The sequence below is a fragment of the Hypanus sabinus genome, chromosome 4, assembly GCF_030144855.1.
Source record: "Hypanus sabinus isolate sHypSab1 chromosome 4, sHypSab1.hap1, whole genome shotgun sequence".
NCBI classification, from domain to species: Eukaryota; Metazoa; Chordata; class Chondrichthyes; order Myliobatiformes; family Dasyatidae; genus Hypanus; species Hypanus sabinus.
The window spans coordinates 29,942,748-29,970,023 of record NC_082709.1 but is presented as its reverse complement, the minus strand read 5'-3'; the positions used below and the strand labels follow the sequence as shown (position 1 = coordinate 29,970,023).

The following is a 27,276-nucleotide window of genomic DNA, read 5'->3' as shown; positions in this document are numbered from 1 at the left end:
CCCATTAGGCCCTGGGACATATCCACGTTAATGCTCTTTAAGAGACTCAACACCACCTTCTCCTTTACCTCAAAACCACATCAATACACTCGACACTGATCTTCATATCCTACACATCCTTCTCTTGGTAAATAATTACCTCACTCACGTCCTCGACATCTGAGCAAATGGTCCCCACCCCAACTTTATCCTTGAGTGATCCTACCCTCTCCCTAGTTATCGTCTTGCTCTTGATGTATAGGTACGTATAGAATGCCTTGGGATTTACTTTAATTCCACTTGTGAAGGACTTTTCATGACCCCTCCTGGCTTTCCTAGTTCTCTTTTCGAATTCTTTTCTGGCTTCTAAATAATCCTCAAGGGCTCTATTTGATTCTAGCTTCTTAAGCTTTACATACTTCCCCTTTTGCTTCTTGACTAAATTCATCACCTCTCTCGACACCCAAGTTTCTCTTACCTTGCCATTCCTGTCTTTCCTTCTGATTGGAACACACCTGTGCAGTTGGCCTTTAAACACCATCCTCATGTCAGATGTGGACTTGTCCAAAAACAACTGTTCCCGTTGAACTCTCGCTAGTTCCTGCCTAATGTTCTAGTAATTTGCCCTGCTCTAAATTAATATTCTCTGCAAGATTCATACTTACCATATCTATAGCTATCTTAAAACATCAACGTTCAAAAGTTTAAAGTAAAATTTATTATTAGAGTACATACATGTCGCCACATACAACTCTGAGATTCTTTTTCCTGTGGGCATACTTGGCAAATCTATATATCCGTAACTGTAAACGGTCAATGAACAATAAACTGCAAGTGCAAGTATAAAGAAATAGCAGTAAATAACGAGAGCATGAAATAACAAGATAAAGAGTCCTTAAAGAAAGGCCATTGGTTGTGGGAACACCAGAAGTAGAATGAGTGCAATTGTCCGCTTTTGTTCAAGAGTCTGATGATTGAGGGTAAGCAACTGTTCTTGAACCTGCTGGTGTGAGTTCTGAGGCACTGGTACCTTCTACCTGATGGCCACAGGGAGAAAAGATCATGGCCTGGATCTTTGATGATGGATTCTGCTTTTGTACTGCAACGTTTCACGTAGATGTGCTCAGTAGTTGGGAGGGCTTTACCCGTAATGTACTGGGCTGAATCCATTATCGTTTGTAGGATTTTCCACTCAGTGTCTTAAACTTAAGGAACTGTGGTCACTGTTTGCTAACTACTCACCCACTGAAAGATCGGTCACTTGGCCAGGCTCATTACAAGGTCCAGTACCACCCTTCCTATTGTTGGACTATCTACGTATTCATTTTTAAAACCCTCCTAGATGCACCTAACAAGTTCTGTCCCATCTTATTGTGAATCTCTTGCACTAAGAAGATCCCAGTTTCTATTAGGGAAACTGCAGTCCTCCGTGACAACAACCCTATTGTTTTTGTACTTTTCCTTAATCAGCCTGCATATGTGTTCCTCAATGTCCTGGTGGTTATTGGGGGAATCTCATCAGTGTGAATGTACCCTTCCTATTTTTGACTCCTACCCATGTAGACTCAGTGGACGAGCCCTCTGTTATGTCCTCTCTGTGTGCAGCTGTGATATTGCACTTGATTAGTCATGCAACTCCCTCGATTCTGCAGTTCAGGCCACATCTGCAAAAGAGAGAAACAGAGTTAACATTTCAGATCAACAATCCTTCATCATAACTGATAATTTATCAGTTGATAGGTAGGAGGCTGATAGGGAATTGAATCTTCGAAAGATGTGACATGATGAATTTTGATTTGACTCATAAGGCTATTCATGCTACGGAAACTGGCATAAGCACCGGCCTGGTGAGCCTATAAGGCTCGGGATAGACTTTAGCTTTTTTTAAAAATAGGGCTATGATATACGCAGTGAATGGTAGAATCCAGGAATCCAGGCATACTGACACACAGTGATGCCAAGGTAACAACCTCTCCCTCAATGTCCAAATAAACAAAAGAGCTGATTGTGGATTACAGGAGGAACGGAGACAGGCTCGGCCCGATCAACATCAACATGTCTGCGGTTGAGAGAGTGAGTAGTTTCAAGTTCCTCAGTATATACATAATCAATGATCTCACCTGGACTGTGCACACCGCTGTTTGGACAAAAAAAGCACAACAGCATCTCTTCCACCTTAGTCGACTGAAGAAGTTCAGCTTGGGCCCCCAAATCCTCAAGAGCTTCTACAGGGGCACCATTGAAAGCATACTGACTGGCTATATCACCGTTTGGTATGGGAACTACACCAACCTTGATCGCTGGGTACTGCACAGAGTGGTACAGACAGCCCAGCACATATGTGGATGTGAAGTTCCCTCCATTGAGGACATTTACAGCAGCAGATGTGTAAGGAAGGCCTGGATGATCAGTCACCCCAATCATAAACTGTTTTGGCTACTTCCATCTGGCAAACGATACTGCAGCATGAAAGCCAGGACCAAAAGGCTACGGGACAACTTCTTTCTATTAGCCATTAGACTTATAAGTTCACATGTCTGTACATTGCATCGGAGTCATAACGCAAAGATTTTTATTCCCTCACGTTGTGGGATGGATGTAAGATTTAAATAAATTCTAAGTACTTCAGAACAGAAGTACCTTTGTGTACAGTGCCAAAGATCCCTGAAGGCAGCAGCATAGGTAGATAAGTAAGGTGGTTTGGCTAAGAAGGTATAAAGGACACCTGCCTGCATTAGCTATGACATAAAATATAAGTTCATAAAGGCTATGGTACAACTATATAAATCTTTAAACTATAGATGGTGTGTAGTTATGGTCACCATATTATTGGAAGGACATAGTTAGACATGAGGGGTGCATAGGAGTGAATGGATAGGTAGGGTTCATAATCCTTGGATCTGAATTGCCTGTGTGAATGTGTTGTGATTGTGACTACTAGGTGACACTGTAAAGATTGCTTTAAATATCTCACAACTCAACTGCTAACTTTTTCATTTAATAGAGCATTACTTATTCTGGCCACATGGAAAGCATTTGGAAACACTCCTGCAAAGGTTTGATGGCATTAGTAAATCAGCTGAAATCACATGCAAATGCTCCTGCAAAGGTATGATGAAAACACAAACATTAGAGAGAACACTAGTCCTCAGAGGGATTAGGAGTGGAGAGAGTTTCTGGGTGTCGATACCTGTGAGGATCTAACCAGGACCCAACATATTGATGTAACTACAAAGAAGGCAAGGCAGCAGCTATATTTCATTAAGAGTTTCAGAAGGTTTGGCATGCCACCAAAAGCACTCAGAGATTTCTACAGATGTACCGTGGACAGCATTCTAACTGATTGCATCACCGTCTGGTACTGGGGGGTGGGATAGGGGTGGGGGGGGGGGTGCTACTGCACAGGATCGAAGTACACTTCAGAGATTTGTAAACTTAGTTAGCTCAATCGTGAGCACTAGCCTCCATACTATCCAGGACATCTTCAAGGAGCAATGCCTTAAAAAGGCGGTTTTCGTCATTAAGGATACCCGACACCTAGGTCACGACTTGTTCTCATTGCTACAATCAAGAAGGAGGTACAGAAGTGTGAAGGCACAAACTCAATGATGCAGCAACAGCTTCTTCCACTGGCAGATCAGTGAGGTAGTGTTCATAGGTTCATTGTCTATTCAGAAATTAGATGCCACTGTTATCACCAGCTTCATAAAGACCTATGCAGATGACTGTATAGCCACAAAAACATTCCAAACTTTATTGAACCAGAAGTCCTGGATGAACCAGGAGATTCATAGTCTGCTGAGGCTAGATCAGTAGCCTTTAGGGCTGATGATCCAGAGGCATATGAGACGAGCAGGTACAATATCGAGAAGGTCATGGAGAGCATGAAGAGACTCTTCTGGATAAACTCAGTCACAGATGAGTGCTCAACAACTATGGCAGGGCTTATACGTTATCACTTCAAACTTTGTAAAAATGGGTAGCATAAATTACAACAGTTCAACACTCGCAGGTTGACAATAAACCCGACAACTTGAATGGAACGCCAGTAACACTTGATGTGGTTGGGCAAAGGCAAGTTAAAATTGGACTTACTGGCCTGAAGAATTTTAACTGCAGTAGGCTGCCTACCTGATCCATCAGAATGCAGCAGATGCTTAATGTCAAGTGTGGGTTTGTACTGACCACCAACAGAGAAACACTCACCAGTGAACAGATGAGTCAAGAGAAGGGAATTTCAGGGTATGTGTGGAAGAGAAGAAGAAATATGAAAGTCTGGGTGAGTGAAGGCTGTGATTTTGTTTTGTGAAGTCCAGAGGAGCACTTCAGAGAAGGGGTTGCCCATTTAAGATAGAGAGGAGGAGATAGTTTTCAAAAGAAAGTCTATTTCTTTTCTTCAAGTATTTCCTGTGTTTGCAGACTTGCTTCGGATCTGCCTTGGCCTGACGAGGATACCAGTTTTCCCATTTACATATTGGCTAAATTGCATGTCCAATCTTTTTGATGGGATTAGATTTCAATTTCCAAAAAAAATTGGAGGAGGAAGTGCAGTTTGTTCTCTCCACTATTTACTAGCATTATGTACAAAGGTTGTGGAATCCTTTAGGATTATTATTCAAAATGTATTGATAGCTTTTAGCTAAAGTTCAATGTGTAAGCCCTTATAGCTAACAATTAGCATGGAATGTTTTCATCAAATTTGACCCACTCTTCATCCCAAGACTTCATGCAGATGCAATGGAAATGAGAAACTCTGCACATCTATCTAGCTGCAGAACTTCATCAGGTTACAATATATAGTATCAGGAAAAGGTTGAGCTGTGCCAAATAACCCTTTCATGTTCATTTCTACCCATGAAAACCTTGGCTGTTCCCTCTAATTCCACAGGGAGGACTTGATGTGCAATGCAATTTGGATTCAATTGCTCGAGTTGCACTTTGGACTTAGATTACAGAGAAAATCCGGATTGCCAATTTTGGAGGAACAGTCAACAAAGTGCTAACTAAATATATATATATTAAAGAAAGTATTGTCATATGAAATTAAATTACACCCTTCTCTACTACTTGGCCTGCAATGTTATAAATACAGTCTAACCATCGGCATATGTTCTTGCCTAATTATGGGTAATTTAACTCATAATCATGCAATACAATGACAGACAAAATAATGTCATCCCTCATTCCAGTTGACAGGGAATTCTTGGATAGAATTGGGACATTAATTCCCCTGCCACTAAAATGCAAAATCAAATAAAAATCATTCAAACATTTTAAGTAGTACCTCCAACTAACTTTAACAGTGAGGATGTACGCCACTGATTCATCATTAAGCTGTACTGTATGTGACTGGCAATTGGCTTAAGAAACATACAGAACAGGATCTGGAATAGATTAATTGGCCTCTCGAGTCTGCTCTCCCATTCAATAAGATATATTCTCTGCATTAACACCATTTTCCTGCTCGCTCTCCTCTCATCCCTTGATTTTCTTGTAGCTCAAATATTTGTTTTTGCCTTGGATACATTCAAACTCTTTTAAGTAGAGATTTTTAAAGATGAATGGCTTTGAGAGAAAGGAATTCTCTCCCTTGCCATCTTAAATAGACAAGCCCCATTCAGAAACTACAAGCGTGGTTTCTAGATACCTCCACTAGGAGAAATATTCTCTCAAAGTCACCCTGTCAGTCCCAAATCTCAAAGATTTTACATATATCAGTACTTTCATTCACAAACTAATCTGCACTGCTTCCAATGCAAGTATATTTGGAAAATACAGGGCCAGACCTTGTTGTTCAGGTGCTCCAAAGGCAAGTGGAAAGCCATTTGAATTGCACTTGCTGTGGACACCATCTAAAAATTCACGCATGATATGCCTGTTATTGGCAAAATCTTAGAAGATGATGAGGAAGTCTATATGAGTGAAACAGACTGAGTGGCATCACAACAACATTGCACTCAAAGTCAGCGAAGCCAAATAAATGATTGTGAACTTCAGAAAGAAGTTGGGAGAACACACACAAGTTTCATTGAAGGGATGGTGGTGGGAAGGGAGAGCAGCTTCAAATTATTGGGCATCAATATCTCAGAGGATCTATCCTGGGCCTAAAACATTGATACAGTCATGAAGAAGGCATGCCAGGAGCTATACTTCATTAGAAGTTTGAAGAAATTTGATATGCCATCAAAGACTTAGGCAAATTTTTACAGATGTATGGTGGAGAGTTCTTTGACTGGTTGCCTCACTGTCTGACAGGTAGGCTCCAATGTACAGGATTGAAAAAGGCTGCAGAGTGTTGTAGACAACACACACAAAATGCTGGTGGAACACAGCAGGTCAGGCAGCATCTATAAAAAGAAGCACTGTTGACGTTTCAGGCCAATTCATCAGGTTGTAGACTCAGCCAGCACCATCACAGACACAAGCCTCTCCACCATTGGGGACATCTTCAAAAGGTAGTGCCTCAAAAAGGCTGCATCCCATCATTAAGGACTCTTACCATTCAAGACATACTCACTTCTCATTACTGCCATCAGGGAGGAGGTACAGGAGTCTGAAGATTCAAATTCAATGTTTTACGAACAGTTTCTTCCCATCCACAATCCCAGATTCCTGAACAGTCCATGAACCCATGAATACTACTTGCTATTCCTCTTTTTCTCTATTTATTATTTATAATTTATAGCTTCTATTGTACTGCTGCCACAACAAATTTCATGACATTTGTCAGTAATAATAAACCTAATTCTGATTTTGAGATAGTACTTTTGATGAGGTTGCCAAGTGTCACACAAACTTAAATGAAAATATCCCTAATTTTATACTTTGTATCTTTTGTAATGAAGGCCAACATTCCTGAGAAACTGAAGACAAATCTATTTTTGTGAGGAAACTGCAGCATCAATAGAAGGGCCAATAACCCTCACTAAAGTAAGGGAGATACTCAAGAGAGTGAAGCTCATTGAAATCCTTGGCAGAAACCAAAGTGTACAGAACATATTGATATTCGTGATCTGGAGGGACACAAGACTTTTCAAAGTCTTCCATTTCCACTGGAAGAACGGTGCCTTTAGTTGAATCACTCTCCGAAAGGCTGGTATGTGTTAGTGAGGAAAGGGTAAAGTGTGATGGCATTCGTGAGGTAAGGATATTGAAATCCTAATGGGGGCACTAATATGTAATTTGCCTCACTGTCAGAAGTTTACATCATTCTCTGGTGTAACATAAGCTTGATTTCAGGCAGGATCACACCAGAAAATGTCCTCCTAATTAGCTCCAATTCAGCAGAAAAATGCCAACAGTGTTTTCTGTTTTATACTATGAGCATATTGGACAAATACAAAGATCACAAATGGTTGCAGATTCTGCTGAGAGACTTGAAATACAATTTCCTGTAGCAGGGAAGCTTGAGAAATTTTAATAGCAAGTTTGAAAGCTATGAAAGATATTATCAGTGGGCAGGCAATATACCATTTCCATTTACTAAGAAGTCTGTAACATGAGACCAAAACACTCAGCAAATGAGGAATAAGGTTTGGTGTTTATATTTAGAAGTCTATGTTTGAATATGGATTCGTTCAACCTTTAGCTACAACAAGGTTTATTGAAGCAGGAACTACTGGAATATATTCATTATAAGTCACTGGCCTGGATTTTCTGATCAGCATTTTTAATGATCTCAATCAAAAGCTTTGGAAGAGTGATAGAATTTCAAATTTGCTTTTTGAGTAAGAAGCTAAAGTCTGAAACCTTACAGATGTGGAAATTAGATATTAAACATGTTCAAGGCCAAGGGAGACACAGTTTTGGGCTAGAACAAGTCAAGAAAGTGAAGATGTGACCAAGGTTAGATGAACTATCTTCCTTATAAGTGATAGCGCAAGCTTGAGGGGTCATTAAGTCCACTTCTACCTTGATTTCTAATGTGTTTGCATTCTGAACTGCAGATGTGTGCACTTCAGAAGCTGGTATCAGTTCCCTTCCACCATGACAGTGAGGCTCACTGAGATTCTCACAGACAGCTGCTGCTGTTAAAGACATGGGTAGGAGTCAGCCCATTGAACCTACTTTCCAGGTGACTTAAACGTTTCTGAATTCCTTATCAGTCTAAAACAAAAAATTATCTATCACAGAAGCTTAATTCAGTGTGATCACCAGATTGGGATAGGCCCATGCTGAAAAGCCTTAATCTAATTCCTTCAGTCAAGGTCAATCAGGTGGATGCAATCCAAACATTGCTTCAGAGACAAGTAAACCTTCCTTGGATACGGAAACCCAAATTACTCATGTTAGTAATCAAAGCTTTGTACAACTGTGTGATGGAGAGCACTCAGTAATTGCACTGCTTACTCATGCACATTCACACACACACAAACGCTGCCATGTCACTCTGCTATCATTGCACTGAGTGTGCACACTTCAATGTCTTCCCTGGAATATCCTTGTAACGAGTCCTAAACCGGGCTGGCTTTAGTAATGGGGATGTGTACACGTTGTTTGATACTGTATTTAAGGTAGGTACGTCTGTTTATTTTGTAATATGATTGTAATTACATTGTGGGGAGCATCATATTCTAATTCATGGGTAGTATTAAGTTAACCTGTTGGTAATTAAAGATGGTATGCCCTGGTGTAAAAACAAAGGAGCTGATTGTCCTCAGTAGGCGAGATTTCACCATGGACAAGAATAAATTCAGCACTATCATTGTGTTTTCTAGTGGATATCTTTTTGTAAATGTTGGCAGCTTTTCACTATTTTTGCTAATTTTTTTTGTACGTTTGATCTTTGACACGCGTAATAAACACCCTTGCACTCAAGTACTAAGTGACTCCAGCCATTCTTTCCTTTGGTCATAACCCACATAGGTAACAAATTACAATAGTTTTAGATGTGCATTCCAATAGCCTTTCTGTAAAGATTTACATATAATGCGTAGAATGGGCTGCCGGTGCAAGTGATGGAGGCAGATATGATAGGGTCTTTTAAGAGACTCCTAGATAGGTACATGGAGCATAGAAAAATAGAGGGCTATGGGGAACCCTAGGTAATTTCTAAAGTAAATATGTGTTTGGCACAGCATTGTGGGCCGAAGAGCCTGTATTGTGCTGTAGTTTTTCTATATTCTATGTCTTTATAATTTTTATTTCTAATTACATTCTCTTTCCATGCTTACATGGCTGTTACCTTGTTCTTTATGGACACTAAGTTTGTTCTGAAGGTCTACATTTACTAGTTAATTGTCATTGGATGAATCAAAGGTGGTGACAAATCGGCATATAGGAGAGAGATGGAAAACTGGCTGAGTGGTGCCACAGCAGCCTCTTTCTCAATGTCAGCAAGACCAAGGAGCTGATTATTGACTTCAGGAGGAGGAAACCAGAGGACCATAATCCAGTTCTCATCTGAGAATCAGAGGTGGAGAGGGTCAGCAACTTTAAATTCCTCAGTGATATTATTTCAGTGGACCTGTCCTGGGCCCAGTGTATAAATGCAATTAAGAAGAAAGCACAGCAGTGCTTCTACATCCTTAGGAGTTTGCAAAGATTCGGCCTGACATCTAAAACTTTGACAGACTTCTATAGATGTGCAGTGGAGAGCGTATAGACTAGTTGCATCGCAGCCTATTATGGAAACATCAGTACTCTTGGACAGAAAAATTCTACTAATACAGCTTGTTCCACCATTGAGCACCACCAGGTTCAGGAAAACTTATTTCTCTTCAACCATCAGGGTCTTGAACAGAAGGAGATAACTTCACTCAGCCCATCACTAAAATGCTCCCAAAACCTATGACTCTCTTTCAAGGACTCTTCATTTCATATTCTCAATAGTTATTGTTTATTTGTTATTATAATTATTTCTTCCTTCTTTTTGTATTTGTACAGTTTGTTGTCTTCTGCACACTGGTTGTGGTCTTTCATTGATTATATTATTGTTACTGGATTTATTAAGCATGCCCGCAAGAAAATGAATCACAGGGTATATGGTGACATATATGTATTTTGATAATAAACTTACTTTGAACATTGAACTTTAATTGACATGTAAAAATATTGTTTCACTATTCTTCCAACAAAAATGAATAACCTTACATTTACTGGTGCTGTACAGGAACTGATATCCATTTGCCCACTCTTTGCTAAATAGTTTCCTTCTCAGTTAGAAATGTCTATAGCAACACACCAATAATTAAGAATTTGGTTTGATTGTTATTGTTCTCTTACCCAGGATCAACGATAACCAAAATGTACTCCAGCTAAATTTAAGCTATCTAAACAGAGTTTGAGTTAAACCTGTTAAACCTGTTAAACAAACAAAACAGTACTGGAAGTATTCAGGACAGGTGAATGTTCAGAAGCTTGGTCAGTGACTGGAATATTTTGGGCTTTTCTATTGATACATCAGGTTCATTCCCCTTCACACAATGTCTCAAAATTGTTTGAAAACAAATTCTGATATTTAAACACCTAGCAATTAAGAAATTTTGTTAATATTTTAGACTGGGAAAACAGTGAGTTTAAGCAATTCTTACCTAATTTGTCTGTTTTCAGTTAAGTAAATGCTGTCCTGCAAGCACAAAAAGAGAAATAATGTATGAGATCACAAAAAGGCAATGTAACTTCATTGGATTTGTGATTAGGAAAGAGGAGTTAGAATGCACAGTAATTATGGGAAAGATTGAAGGGAAGAAAGCAAGAGGAAGGCAAAAACAAATGATGATCGAGATAGCAGATATTGGAAATGAATACCAATAAATTGATCCACTTGATCCGAAACAGGAGTGTGTGGGCCATGGCAGTCAAAGCTCATACTGGGCATGGCACCTGATGGTGATGATGAAATGTTGTCCTGTTGTCTACAATAACTGAAGCTAGAAAACGTAACCAAAATTTTATATTTTCTTCCTTAGGACCGTCGTTTTCGAGATGAGATTGATAAATTGACGGGATACAAGACAAAATCCCTGCTTTGCATGCCGATTCAAAACAGCGATGGTGAGATCATCGGTGTTGCCCAAGCCATAAATAAAAATCCTGGAGGAGCTCCCTTCAGTGAGGACGATGAAAAGGTGTGACTTTACTTCTTGTTCATTTCTAACTCATAATATTATTATCAAAACCAAAATGATCAAACATCATATGTTTTCAATATTTTTAATTATTTCAATGCATGACTTTTTTGAAGTACAATAAATACTATATTTGGTATTGATTGGGGAAAGATCGCTAGGTAGAATTTGATGATGCCAAGGTTTATTTATGAATCTTGTGCAAGTGTGTTCTGATTGCTTTGAAATTGCTGAGAAATTTAACCCTTTGGCTACCTATAAAGGAGGTTCTGTCTGTGTCTCACTTTTTGATTATTTCTGATAAAAGCTGTGAGGTTCCACATTGAAAAGTGAATAAATATGTTATTCCATCTTACATAAATATTGGTACAATTTTATCTAGCCTGCACTAAATTCTTAGGTTCTGCCTAAAATTCTTCACGGCGTTAGGCCAAGCTTCAGCCCTAGATTTGCTTCCTATCAGGGACTGTCAGGAGTGCTCAGTGGGCAATGCCTCTAGACTACATCTCTGAGATATTGCCATCTGACTTGAGGGCATGCAATCCCCGTGAAACCCATCTAAATCATTGTGGCGAGTCTTGGGTGTGGTGAGCGCGAGTCTTTTTGAATCAAAGAATGTTAGAATTTTAACATGTCAGGTTCAATTTTTTTTGGATTGATGACTGCAGTGATCTTACTCTGTTAAATGCTGAATAAGCAAACTCCAACTTACTTGGTTTGTTGAAAATAAATCAAGAAATGGATTCCAATTATGGATCTTGGTGTTTAGGGTTTTGCAGTGATGTTTTCAGAATGCAAATACTCATCATCGTGAATTGTCCAGGTAAATGGACTGCAAAATAACTGCAAAATAATGCTTGGCTAAATAGTTCTTTAGTCACTGTCACTAATGTCCCAAAACCGAATAGGTTACATGTATCTATCTTAGATGAGAAATTCTCAGAAAGATATTGTGCCTTCTTAACCACAAGCTAGAAAATTTGTAGTCCAATATATGTTATATGAATATTTTTATGTATTAATTATTATTTTAGAAAATTTTTGTTTACCTTTAATCTTGTCATAGACAAAAGAAATCCCTTTGTGATGTTCTTCTTTAACCACACCACATAACAAAATTTTATAGTTGTTACAAATCTTTGAAACTGGATCCAGATAATTTTCGGACACCTGTCTTACAGCACTACATTTATAACAGCAAAATCAAGAACTTATTTAATCAGGACTTTATTCAACCATAATTGATTTTTGCCTCAGTAAATAAATTTTAGTGCTGGTAAACAATAACATATGCTTACAGTATATATTCAATTTTTGAATAACCATAGGACATAAGAGCAGAATTAGGCTTTTTGGCCCATAGAGTCTGCTCTGCAATTCCATCGTGGCTGATCCCCCTCAGTCCCATTCTCCTGCCTTCTCCCCGTAACCTTTGACACCCTGACTAATCAAGAACCTATCAACCTCGGCTTTAAATATAGTCAATGACTTGGCCTCCACAGCAAATTTAACACTGCCACCACTAACAGATCCTCAGCCACTCATTCATCTGCACAATCATCCTATTCCTACCCTGATTAGCATGCGGAGAATGCTACCTTGGAGATCCTCCTCTTCAGCCTATTCTCTAACTTCCTATACTCAATGCAGTGGATCTCTGCCCCTTTCCACCTATGTCATTGGTGCTAATTGTCACTATGCCCTCTGTTCATCCTCCCTCTTGAGAATATTCTGCAGCCACTCTGAGGCATCCTTGACCCTACCACCTGGGAGGCAACACGCCATCCTGGCATCTTTCTCAGGGCCACAGAGTCTCCTGTCTTTCCCCCTATCTATTGAATCTCCTATCACTAGTGCACTAGCTGCACTATTTTACCCTTCCCTGCTGAGCATCAGAGTGGCCAGAGTGCCACTGGCCTGGTTTCTGCTGCTCTGCCCTAATAGGTTATTCCCCCCCTCCCCCAATTGCAAGCAGCTTAATAGTAGAATCATATTTGAAAGAAGACGAAGTAAAAGATCACTGACAGGAATGCTGAGCACCTAATTTTGAGACTTTGACACACAGTTCTGGACACACCAGCTTAGAGAAAGATAATGCCTGCATTTATTCTGTCAAGCCTTGCAGCAATTTTATATATTTCAATGAGATCGTCTCATTCTTCTAAAATGAATAAAAAATAAACATTCTTCCATTCACTCTTACCTCTTAGCACAATCCTCCATCTTATTCTTCATTCCCTCTATCACAAGTGGGGCCTTGTGTCCAAGAATATTCCCACTTTATGTACTTAATATGATTTTCTGTAGTGCATGGATCTATTTCTTTTAGAGCAATGACCCTGCCCTCCCAGCACTATGTTTTGATCTGCTGTCTATGCATGTGCATCGTTTTCTCTCTTTCTCTCTCTCTCTCTCTCTCTCTCTCTCTCTCATTGCAATGTGAATACACCAGTTAAAGCCATCTCCTACATGTGTGCTGTTATTTAATTGATATGTAGTTGTGCACAGACACAACAAATTGGCGATGAGTACGAACTTGAATGTCAGAAAAGATCACAAATTACAGGACAAAACAGCAAGAGTTAAACAGAATGAGAAAGCAAAGGATGTGTAACAGTAAAAAGTATGCTGAGATTAAAGTGATAATAGCATAGCAATGGCTTCAGTAAGGAAAGTTGATGAATTTGATAGCACTAATGAAGACTGGGAGGTGAATATTGAGAGTGTTGTAATGTGAACAAAATGGTGGAGCAAAAACTGCCCCTGCACTTCTCAGCTTAATGGGCCCAAGAATGTCCAGTCTCTTACCTCTATTAGTAACCTCTGAAAAGCCAGCATGCTTTTGTTACAATTATACAAAATCACTTGAGCCCTAAACTGCTGGTAATAGCTGAGAGAATTAGATTTTATGAAAGGAACCAGTCAGAAGATGAAAGCATTTCTGAATACATTGCAGAATTGCCCAAATTTTCCCAGTACTGTGACTTCAGCGATGGGCTTTCTGATGCATTAAGGGTCAGGCTTGTATGTGGCATGCATAGTCAAAGCACTCAAAAGAGGCTGCTATCCGAAAGAGACCTCACCTTAGAACAGGCATTGACCATTGCAATATCATTGGAGACTGCAGCAAAGGATGTGGCAGAACTATAGAAAAGGAGGTTAGAATGTGAAATGCATAACATGTCCTTAAACGGTGCAAAAAACCAAAGATGTTATTGATGTGGCAAATCCTCCCATGAAGTAAATGACTGACGGCTCAAATAAAAAGTCCGCAGAAAGTGTCACAGACAAGGTCACATAGAGAGAGTGCGCAAGGCAGACAAAAAGCATGACTGAGTGAAAAGCCTCAAATACAAAACTAAACAAATGAATAAAGTTACTGAATGTAAAACAGAAACAGACAACATAGATTCAGACAAAAATGAACATGCCTAGAATTGCATAGTTTTACTGAAGCAGATCACAAAATCATCTGGATTACAATAGATCCATTATTATTATTATTATTATTATTATTATTATTATTATTATTATTATTATTGTTGTTGTTGTTGTTGTTGTTGTTGTTGTTGTTATGAACAGAGAGACAACATCTGCCGGAAGTAAATTCCTTGTTTGTGTACAGTTACTTGGCGATTAAAGTCTGATTCTGATTCTGATCTGTCTGGTGTAAAACTGAAAATGTAACTGGATACAGGGTCAGATTTGTCCATGGTTCGAGAGGCAGACTACAACAGACTGCATTCTAAGATAACATTAGAGAAAACCTCAGTGATGCTAAAGACTTACACAGGCAAAAAAATAGTGTCTCTCAAAGGCAAACTGAAAGTGAAGGTCATGTAAAACACAGCAATTAGAGCTTTATGTACTGAAAAGTGGAGGGCCAGTGCTTTACAGATGTGAAAAGTTGGGAAAAATCCAACAAAATTGGCACGCAATCAAAGCTGTCAGTGTGGCATCAACAGGCAACCGCAACCCAAATGGTAGCACCGACCAAAGACTGGCACAGCTGCTTAGTGCTACTGAGAAGGGGATTGGTTATCTCAAAGGCATGTAGGCCAGAACTGAACAGGATGAAATAGCAACACCAAGAATATATAAAGCGCATCTCGTGCCTTACACACTACGTCCTAAAGTGGATGCTGAACTGCTTGGAGGCACCTGGAATTCTTTCCACAGTTGTGTAGAGCAATTGGGCCATGCCCATTGCCCTGGTGATCAAGAAAGAGAAAGCTGGAGCCATTCGCATATGTGGGGATTTCAAGGTGAGCATCAACCCAGAGCTGTGTACTGTGCAGTATCCCCTGCCATGAATAGAAGACGTTTTCACATTTTTGGCAAACAGGAGAGGTTTTCAAAGTTAGACTTGTTGCAAGCATCTCTGCAAATGGAGATTGAGGAGTCGAGCAGGAAGTTTCTCACAATCAACACTCACAAGGGACTTTCCAGTATAATTGTCTCGCTTTTTGCATTACATCAGCTCCAGCAATTTTGCAAGGAGCAATGGGCCAAATGCACCAAGATGTCTCAGGAACAGAATGTTACTTTGATGATGTCATCATAACTGGCAAAAATGATGAAGAGCACCTCGAGAACCTTGGTAAAGTGCTTACCAGGCTGAGTGAGTGTGGTCTGTGTGCAAAGAGAGAGAAATGTGAGTTTTTCAAGAATTATATCTCTCTTTGGCGACATGTCACTGACAAGCATGGCTTACATAAGTCACAAAAGAAGACTGAGGCAGTGCCACAGGCACCCAAACTGGGAAATGAGTCACAACCCAGGTCATACTTGGGCCTTGTAAACCGCTATCACTGGTTTCTCCCAAACAATTGAATGCACTGTACAGATAGGAGCAAAGTGGGAATAGTCAGGAAGATGTGGAAAAGCATTCAAAGAAACAAAGACACTAATAACATCTGATGAACCGTTCACACATTATGACACTTCCCTGACCATCAGACTGGTGTAGGATTCATCTCCTTATGACATTGGAGCCATTTTGTCACTCATTATGAAAGGTGGATCTGAACACCTGATTGCATTTGCTTCAAGATCAGTGATGAGTGTGGATCACAACTACATACAGATAGACTGAGAGGCCCTTAGTCTAGTATGGGGAATAAAGTTGTTCCACCACTACCTCTATGGACAAAGGTTTACGCTAGTGACAGATCACCAGCCACTTGTGTCCATTTTCAATTCCAGGAAGGGAATCCCAGTGATGACTGCTACCCAGTTACAATGTTGTGTTGGACACTACTCCTAGGAGCCCACTCTTATGACATGGAGTTCAAGGGTGCCAGACAACACAGCAACACTGATGGCCTTGTCACATCTTTCACTACTGGCAACTGAAAAAGGAAAGTCTTCATTCTGTGTTCCACTCCACATTGGTGGACCAGTTGCTGGTAACAAATTCCAAAATTATAGAGGGAAACAAGGAATGACCCGACCTTGTCAAAAGTCTATGACATCACCATGCAAGGATGGTGACAGTAACCCTATCTTTCCAGAGTTCTCAGTGAGACGAGACAATCTGTTACTATGTTAAAGAACCCTGATGTGTGGTTCCCTCTAAACTGCACACCAGAGTGTTAGAAAATCTGCATGTAGGACACCTGGGTACAGTCAAAATGAAGAGCAACATGCAGCATCCAACAAGACGTTTTCAATAAACAGATTGACCATAAACTTAAACAGCTTGGCCAAAAGCTATTTGGGATGCCAAAAAGTTCAAAATGCACTCCCACAGGCACTGTTACACCCGTGGGAGTGTCCGTCGTCACCATGGCAAAGAGTACATATTAACTTTGCTGGTCCATTTGTGGACTTCATATTTCTGATTGCTGTGGATGCTCATTTCAAGTGGCCAGAGTACCAAGTACCAATAAGTCAACCACCTCAGCAAAGACTGTCTATGCTCTGAGGACTATCTTCATCAGAAATGGCTTACCAGAACAAATTCACTATTCACTAAAGAAATGTTTACCTCTCTTCTGACATCCCAGTACTCTTTGGAATATTTTGAGTGAATATTCTCTCCATGAATTTTGTCTTACACACATTAAGAACGAAACTTATAGCTCTTCTCTTTTGAAGGATAGAACTACATGTTACATTTATATTTGCATTTTGAGATGAGATTTTATTGGAATCTTAGATTTTACACATCATCCTGAACTTAACTGTTACTACATCAAAATTATTCGGCTCCAGATGAGATTACAGTTCAGATTTTAACACCTTCCCTGGAGCTGTCAAGGAGATATGAGTGATGTCTTTTTTCCTGGCTCACAAGAAGCTCAATCAAGACTTAAGGCCAGTGGGAATAAAATCAAAAACCCTTTGCTTACAGGAAAAAAATGTCTTATAACAAGTGTGACTGTTGGGAAACAATGTTGACAGCACCAGGAATTTTTCAAAACATGTCCTTCAAGCTGTTATCTACTGGTGCTTCATCAATAACCTTTATCAACATCCAACGTAAAATCATTACCCATCTTGGTACTAATTATTTCTCTGGATTCAGTTTCTAACCAAAAAAACCATCCAGCCTCAGGACCTGCACAACATCCAGCCTTGAGCTGATAAATGGCTGTTAATATTTACATCCAGTAAGACCTTTATGACCATCACCAACAGGAAATACATTAAGCTGCTCCTCAGGTTGTTCAACTATTGCCAAAGCCCAACTTTAATAGACTTAAAGGTGACATGCGCACACATGGTAGCTGCAACATTTGCTACTAATGAAATACACTTAAGAACTTTGCTTAGCTTTCTTAGATAGCTGATCCTTCTAAGAAAGGCTAGAGCAGCAGTTTTGAGGGAATGTCATTACCCATATCTCCTCAAGGTCAGGCACTATCTCAATTGAGCATGTAATATCATTCAAGGTGCAGGATGAAGTCAGCAGGTCAGGCAGCGTCTATGGAAAAGAATAAACAATTGATTCAGGACTTGGCGAAAGAACGGCCTTGGTCCAAAATGTCGACTGTTTACTCTTTTCCATAGGTGCTGCCTGGCCTGCTGAGTTCATCCAGCATTTTGTGTGTGTTCCTTTGGATTTCCAGCACCTGCAGAGTCTCTCATGTATGTAATATCATTGCTTCATTCTCTTTGTAAACATCCTGGAGTATCCTGCCAAGCAACACATCCTAAATGATCAAACAAAACAGCCCACACCAGCTTTTCAAGGCAGCTATCAATGCCAATGAATGCCGCTTTGGCCACAGTCTATAAATAAATATGTGGAAACTTCCTTACAAACATCAATATACTATAGTTATCAATTTTCCTATGAACTAACAGTGTCAATCAGAAGGCATCTAGAAGCTGTTACACTCAATCCCCAGTTAATGGAGTGAAAGATTTATTCACATTTAGAGCTAAATAATTATGCAGAATTTTCCAAGTAGAAGTCACAATGATTCTAAACCAGGGGTTCGCAACCTTTTATATGTCATGGACCAATACCATTAAGTAAGGGGTCTGTGGTCTCCTGGTTGTAGACCCCTGTTCTAGACACATGGATTGTACTTTAGAACAGTTCCTATTTGGGAAATGTTTCTGGTGGCAAACTGTAAAATGTTTCCTTAAAGGCATTATGAGGGGTGATTGATAAGTTCATGGCCTAAGGTAGAAGGAGTCAATTTTAGAAAACCTAGCACATTTATTTTTCAACATAGTCCCCTCTTACATTTATACATTTAGTCCAGCGGTCGTGGAGCATACGGATCTTGGACCTCCGGAAAGTGTCTACAGATGGGTGATTGATAAGTTCGTGGCCTGAGGTAGAAGGAGATGAGTTATACAGCTCCTGTAACATGCACGTGCAGGTCAACTCTAAGTGATTATGCAGAAAGTTTGAAGTTAATAACTCATCTCCTTCTACCTTAGGCCACAAACTTATCAATCACCCCTGCTGTGGACAGTTTCTGGAGTTTCAAGATCCGTATGCTCCACAACCGCTGGACTAAATGTGTAAATGTAGGAGGGGACTATGTTGAAAAATAAATGTGCTAGGTTTTCTAAAATTGACTTCTTCTACCTTAGGCCACGAACCTATCAATCACCTCTTGTACTTGTGCCAGAAGTAAACCCAGATTCTGGTCCAAGTAAGGCTGAACTGGAAGTCAGATTTTTCTCATGTAAGAAGGGTCGATAACTCTTCCAATCTATTCCTTTCCACTCCCACCTAATTAATTTCCCAGCACCATTTCAACGGCAGTTAGAACAGCTGTAAGGCACACTTTAGGAGGGAATCATAACCAGGAGTTCATTTGCAGGGCTGCCGCTAAATGAGGCTGTTTATTTGTCTATAATTTGGAATTAAGTCAGGGCTTTTACTGCTGGAGCCATATTGCACTGTAAACATGGTCAGCACAAACACTGTAAAAGTAGCCTCAGTGAGACTAATTTTTTCTTGATCTTATAAGGAAAATGAACGTATGCCAAAGGCCAAGGTGCAAACACAAAAAAAAATCCACATGCAAAATGTAATCAAGCTAACTTTACCTGAAACAACATTCCCCCTCACTGTGGTTCACCGAGACTGCTTCAGCAAATGAAGATATTACATTGTATTAATTAATGAGTGATGTACTGTTATATTTCTCAAGCTTTATCTTGAATTAAAAATGCTTTTATATGATGCAGTTATTAACTGACATAATAAAAACTCAGCAACACGTTCCATTCCAAAGAGAAATAACATCTTGATACACTAGGATTATGCTGATGGCAAGTAATATAAAATTAATTTTTTAAATAAATGCTTACTAGAGTATAGCAGAACAGACAGAATAATGGACAGAATAAAGCCGGCAGACAGTGGTCCAATTAAAGTCGTTTTGATGATGTCATAAACTTTAGCAATGAAGGCCAAATGGATTATTGGTTTCAATTGCTGCATGCTGTGTAAATGTTTATAATATATACAGTTTTAATTTAAGGTGAATGTTTTTTTCCAGTCAATTGTATGTGAACTTTAGTTATGAATTCAGTTCTCGAAGGAGGAAGAGTGGCTACACCATCATGTAAACTGATAAATAGTTTTTTTTTGTTGTCACATGTACCAGGATACAGCAAAAGACTTTTCTTGTATACTGTTCATACAGATCAATTGATTACATCAGTCACTGACTGACGTACATATTCTCAGAATCAGAATTAGATGTATTTATCACATGTACATTGAGGCATACAGTGAAATGCATTGAGGGAAGCGTTGTTGTCACGACACCATGTCATTAGGTTCTCTACCTGCTTCCTGTGCTCTGTTATTTTGAGATACAACTCACTACAGCGGTAGCATCTGCAAACTATTAGATGGAGTTAGAACAGAATCTGGCCACACAGTCTTGAGTGTATTGGGAATAGAGTAGGGGCTAAGGATGCAACCTTGTGGGACGCCATTGTTGAGGGCAAAAGTGAAGGAGGCATTGCTGCCTGTCCTTTCTGACTGCAGTAACGCAAGCATCCATTTGCAAAGCGGGGTAGGTATTGGGTCCCAAGAGTTTAGAGTTTGCTTGGAATTATAGTTTTGAAGGCAGAAGAGTAGTTAATAAACTATAGTTTAACTATTGTTTTACAGTCCATATGCCCCAGAGATGACTGTAGGGGTAGGAGGATGGGATCTCCTGTGGACCAATTTCAGCAGTGGGTAAATTGTAATGAGCTGAGGTTGTCTGGGAGGCAGGAGTTAATACATGCCATGGTCAGCCACACAAAGCACTTCAAGTTGGTGGAAGTCTGAGCCACAGGGCAATTGTCATTAAGGCATATTACCTTGTTTTTCTATAATATTTTAAAGAGATATAGCATGGATAATGCACTTCTGCCTTTTGAGCAACACTACCCAGTAATCCTCTGATCTAACCCTAGCCTAATCGTGGGACAATTTACAATGACCAATTAATCTACTAGCCCATACATCTTTGGACTGTGGGTGGAAACTGGAGCACCAGAGGAACCCCATGTGCTCACAGGGAGATCGTACTAACTCCTCACAGAGGACACTGGAATTGAACTCCAGGCTCTGATGCCCTGTGCTGTAATAGTTGTGCCAACCATTACATTACCATGGCATCCCAAGGTAGCATAGCTGTTTTCTTAGCTGCAGGGATAGCGGTCTTCTTAAAATTGGTGGGAACCTCAAATGGAAACAGGGAGAGGTTACAAGTGTCTGTAAATACCCTCACCAGCTGATCTGAGCAGGATCTAAGAATGTACCCAAGGACACCTTCCAGGCCAGTTGCTATCCACGGGTTCACTCTCCAGAAGACTGACCTTACACCCATTACAGTAATTGTGGGTTCGGGTATATTGGATATTGTCGGGGCAAGTGGTCACTTTCCAATCCCACTTCTGTCCAAAATGTGTGTAGCTTGCATTAAGCTTATCGGGAAGGGATGTGCTGTTGTCAGCAATGCTGCCTGACTTTGTTGCAAGTTTATTGACTAATAGTTAGTTACTTATCTTATGGGAATCTTGACTCCTGTTTTATTAATGGAATTTCAACCAATACAACTTCTAACTAACAAATTAAAGGAATTAACAGTACATATGTTGTGCATAAAGTATACAAACTTGCATCTGCATATTACCCTTGGGTTTGTGTTCCTAATTCTTCAAAATGTGTTGATAATGAAGCATTAAAAGGAATTCTCTGATTCATAATAAGGAAGCACATAAAATATTAATGCACATGATTATTTTTAACTATTCATGAGGAGATGAATCAGTATAGTGTCCTGCGTAACTAATGATAATGTAAAATTAATGGTTTGACATCAAGAAGTATCAAATGTATGGACTGCAGCCCAAACCTAGCCTGCAAAACTGTTCGCTCTGCCTCACAACCAGGGGCTAGCAATTGCTCTCACTCAGGCTTGGACCTTTTAAGGCTAGAACAGAATAACTGGTGCTGAGTGATAGCAAAGCAGCATTCTGGCATTGCCAACAGCTGTACGTGATCTTCACTGGCCACTAATTCCAAGAAAAATTCAGAGATCAGAAATAGCCATCATAAGTAATCTATTCCACTAAGCTTTTGACTTCATCAGCAAGGACTGCTGAGCAGTCTCTTCAAGTATGGTTGTGCGGTGAACTACATATACCTGTCTGGACATGCCCCCCCTGCTGACTGCTCCTGTGGCTCCTCCCACAGACCCCTGTATAAAGGCGATTGGAGGCACAGCTCCTTCCTCAGTCTCCAGGATGTTGTGTAGTGGTCACTTGCTGCTTGCGCTTTCTTCCAGCCAATAAAAGCCTACCTTAACTCACGTCTCCGAGAGTTATTGATGGTGCATCAGGTTGCCAGAAAAAAATCTGAACCCACTTTATGTTTGCTTCAAATGGTTACAAGGCACACAGGTTATGGACCTGACCAATGGGCCTGTTCCAGAGCCAATCTTAGCAAAGACCAGTGTAAAACCAGGAAGCTTGATTGCCCAGACTGTTTCTTATATCTTTCTTATTGCATCTTACAGCATCTCACCCTCAACAAACATCCTTCAGGAGTGGAGGTATTCTGCAGAACTAGGGAGAAACTCTTAAGCCAACAGCAACTGTGTTCTAGAACCATGGGCGTGTGGAGTACGCAGGGGATATTTACACTTATGGATGCTCAAAGCGCCAGCCCCATGCTATTGTCAGCTCATTCATTGAGTGAATAAACCTTATATTTGTTATCTGTATGACAACAGTCCTCTACTAACAGCACCACACCTTCGACAATCAATGTTCACAGCAAAATTGGGAAAATACAGATAATACTAGAATCTCAGGGAGTTACTTCTCAGCCAAGGCAGAAGTCAATAATGAAATTCACCATCCAACACAACCTTTGGTCAATCAAGCAAAAAGCTGTTGGAAAATTAAAGTCACACACAGCATAAAACTCATCGTCCACCACACAGTGGTGCTCAGTGCCTTCTTCAATGGTCTCAGACCTCGTCTGTCCACAGAAAGCATCTCAAGGCACAGGAGAGACACCTCCAAAATTCCAAATCAACCGGAAGAATAAGTCAGTGTTCTCTTCAAGGCCAACATCCCCAGCATTGAGACTTGAGTTAGTTGCTTCCACAAGCCGCACCTTTTGCCTTCCAACACCAGGCTACAAAACAGACATTCTATTCTGAGTTCTGTCGAAGGAGGACATCTCCTGGTAAAGGTGCCAAGGATGTGTTTAAAGCTTCCTTAACAAATGCAAACACTCACACGGATACTTTGTAAACACTGCCTGTGGTTGCTCAAAATAGACAAGGGGTATTTGAGATTGTGCTGAGAACCTTGAATCCACTCATCAAGAGCACACAGGAAATATCTATAAATTGTGGATGAAGTAGGAAACAGACCATAAAAGTGAAAGTTTTGTTTTGTCCAGACTAGAGAGAAGTGTGCAGTAGAATTCTATTGGAATCATGATTATGACCACTTGGACAGGTACACAGGCACAAATTTCCAAATATACAAAATATTGAAAATCTGGAAGACAAAGTAAGCTATATGGAATATGGTAATAGACCTTAAGGAAACATAGACAAGCGGATTGAGTAGGTGGTTATATGGCAAATGAGGGCGAAGGAATGTAAAGTATTTATTTTGTTTGGAAGAATGAGCAGAGGCAATATAAACTTACTGAATAATTTAAAATAGGATACAAGGCACTATATATGGGCACTAGTCTCTGTAGTATCCAGGACATCTTCAAGAAGCAATTCCTTAAAAAGGCAGCTTCAAACATAAAGGATCTCCATCACCCTGTTCTTATTGCTACCATCAGAAAGGAGGTACAGAAGCCTGAAGGCGCACACACAATTCAGAAACAGCCTCTTCCCCTCTGCCATCTGATTTCTGAATGGACAATGAACCCATGAACACTACCTAAGTATTTTTTATTTCTATTTTTGCACTACTTATCTAACAACTATTTATTATATATTTTTATACTTACAGTAATTCACATTTTTCTATTATTATGTATTGCCTTGTACTGCTGCGGCAAAGACAACAAATTTCACGACATATGCCAGTGATATTAAACCTGATTCTGATTCTGAGAGAGTTGTGGGTGTGTAAGCAAGAGTTGCAAAGTGGTTGCAAAAGTTGTAAAAAAAATGCAGGATCCTAGAATGCATAAAAAAAACATAGAGTGCAAGTGCAAGAAGGTTATAATGAATCTTTATAAAAGACTAGTTGAATCAGAACTGGTGTTCAGTTCTAGATGCAGTACTTCAGGTAAGATACAAAGGTTGAAAAGAGCGCAGAAGAGATTTACTAACATTATCTCATGGATTAGGATCTTTTCTTATGGTGACAGAATGCAAAAGCTGGAAGCTGCTTTTCTTGAAGCAGATGGGTTGCAGAAAATCATGTTTAGCATAGACAGAGTAAACAGAAAGGAATTGTTCCCCTTGAGGGAGGGCAAATAATCACTTCCATAAAGTGAAGATAGTCAAGCCGAGTTTATCATCATGTGTGCAAGTACGCTGAGGTACAGCTACAGTGAAAACTTGCTGATATATAGTACAGCCAAAAGACAGAACATAAATTGTGCAAAACTGTGGGGAGAGAGAGTGAGAGAAAGAGAGGTTAAAAAGACTGAAAGAAAAAGATTTGGCAAAAGAACCAGAGTATGTGAGAAAGAAAAAACATCTTATATAATGAGTAATTCAGGCTTGGAATATACTAAAGGTAGTAGTGGAGGCACTTTCAATGGTGGCATTCAGAAAGGAACTGGAAAAATATCTGAAAGGAGAGAATTTGCAGGGCTATAGGGATAGGATGGGGGAATGGAACTCATTGGACTGTTCTTATACAGAGTCGGTATGGACTTCAATGCCTTTGACCTGTTCTATTATATAAGGTACGGAAGAGTGCAAGATTTCATCTTTTAACAAAGACCACAGATTAATTAATTAAGGAATAGAATGATTTATTGGATCAAAGATGAAACAGTGCAAATCAGACTTTACAAATGGAATGATGTGGCTAATGAACACTGTCTTAGCTGGGGCAGCAGAAATCTTGTTGGTCTTCTCAAAACATTAATGTCAAGACTCGCACATTTATCATGAAAAACTCTCTTCCTCTCTATTCTGTTTTGTGCTATTTGCTTTATGGTTAAATTTTTGAACAACTAAGAATTTTCGCTTGAGCCGCTGCATAAACTACTGCAGTCTTTCTGACAAAAATATTCCAGTGGTGCTGTTATAGTCAGTTCAGTGATATATCCTCCTATATTATGCAAATGGTAGAAAGACCTTGGGGTGTTCAGAGATGGGTATTACCAGCCTCTACCCTTGTAATCCCAGTATTTATGGAAGTTGTCCAGTTGAGCCTGTGGCTAATGGGACTGCCAGGATGTTGATGATGAGAGGCTTGGCAATGAAATGTCATTGAGTACCAAGGATAAGTGGTTAGACTCTCTCTACAGCAGGAAGGTACTTTTGTGGATAGTATCCCATAAACTGATGCCTGAATGTTGTCCAATTCTTGCTCTATGGAAGTATGAACAACTTCATTTGCTGAGGAGTTAGTAAATGGAGCTAAATAATGTGCAATACTAGACTTGCAACATATCCGCTGTGATATTGGAGCCCTAAATATGGTTTAAAAAGTCACGGAATTTAATCCAAAGGAATATGAGGTAATGCTTTTGGGAATGTGTAACAAGGAAATGGCCTACAAAAGTATGGAAGTATATTGAGATGAGTGTAGGAACAGATTGAATGATGGAAAAATTGCAATGACTTTCTGGAAAAAAATAACTAATTCTTATTTATGCCCTAAACTGAGATCTAAATAGTTGTACCCTATCAATAATAAAAATTGGCTATGTGATATACTTATGATTGGAAGATCAGGTTCTCTCTCATTTGCGTTTTATTTCTGAAACCCATGTTCGTCTCATATCTCTTTTCACATATATTCTTGCCATTCTGCTCTGACCTCCACTACCCTCACTGTTGTTTATTTGCTGATGTTACTAAATAAACTGATTATTGATTCTTTTAGTAATTTAGAGCATTGTATTGTTAGGAGCATGGTCAATTCTTTAAGGATTAGTAACATCTATCAAGTAAGGAAGGCCTCCTGATCTTCTCAAAATCATGAGGTATGAACAATGCCAGTGTAGTGTTGCTAATACCTGACAGTCTTTGGAAAAGTAATTGAATTGCGACCTGTGGACAAATTGGAAAAAAGTCTGCACTTCATCTTTGCTTACCTTGTAAACTCCAGGGTTAGATGGTGGGGGTTTGAAATCCGATCAAAGCACTTTGTCTTGCATAAATAACCAGCTGTAAACACTCACTTCAAATTTGCAAATATTTAGATGTCATTCATTTTCTCACAATCGAGAGTGGGTTCAAATAAACAACTCTTTTGGTAGATACACTTAGGAGAACATTCCTTTTCTAATGGCCAGCTGCTACCATTCGGGAAATGGTACCACAGCATAAAAGTCAGGACCAACAGGCTCCGGGACAGTTTCTTCCACCAGGCCATAAGACTGATTCATTCACGCTGATACAATTGTACTTCTATGCTATATTGACTGTCCTGTTGTGCATTCTATTTATTACAAATTACTATAAATTGCACATTTAGACGGAGACGTAACATTAAGATTTTTACTCTACATGTATGTGAAGGATGTAAGTAATAAAGTCAATTCAATTCAGATACTGCCCAGTGACTTCAGAAAACTCAACACAGAGCAGATGTCAAAGACTGGAAATTACTGGTCTCACCAGATGGACATTGAACCCATGAAGACAACTTTTTTTTTATTATTTCTGTTTTTGCACTATTATTTTTAAATTTAACTTTTTAATATACATGCTGTGTATGTGTATATATTTACTGTATTTTACTATATTTACTGTAATTTATTTATTTATTCTATATTTATTGTGTACTGCATTGAACTGCTGGCACAAAGTTAACAAATTTCACAATAAATGCCGGTGATATTAAACTTGATTCTGATTTAGATCTTTTATTCTTCCAAACTTCCAAGTGTTAGACAATCTGTAACATTTAGTACATTTATTACAATAATAGTGGTTAAACAAATGTTACTGCCTTTTCCAGGAGACAAAATTTAAACATTTTTTTCCATAGTTAACCACACTTTGGATTATATATTTTGATGAGTTACAAGTCTATTTTTTTTGTAAAAGTATATTGCAGACAGTGAGATACATGCACTGCTAAGTAG

At 39.4% G+C, this 27,276-nt stretch overlaps 1 protein-coding gene and 1 long non-coding RNA gene across 2 annotated transcripts in view; one reads left to right on the top strand and one right to left on the bottom strand.

Moving 5' to 3' along the window:
- pde11a (phosphodiesterase 11a) overlaps positions 1-27,276 on the top strand; it is a 221,211-nt gene that overhangs the window by 35,921 nt on the left and 158,014 nt on the right. The window contains exon 2 of the mRNA XM_059966064.1: positions 10,890-11,048. Within this exon, the coding sequence (XP_059822047.1) occupies positions 10,890-11,048 (159 nt within the window). The remainder of the gene's footprint in view (positions 1-10,889; positions 11,049-27,276) is intronic.
- On the bottom strand, positions 1,579-26,300 carry LOC132392227 (uncharacterized). The gene is made up of 3 exons (XR_009511452.1): positions 26,281-26,300; positions 10,512-10,546; positions 1,579-1,643 (listed from the first exon to the last, which is right to left on the bottom strand). It is a non-coding gene; the product is annotated as an uncharacterized LOC132392227 (long non-coding RNA).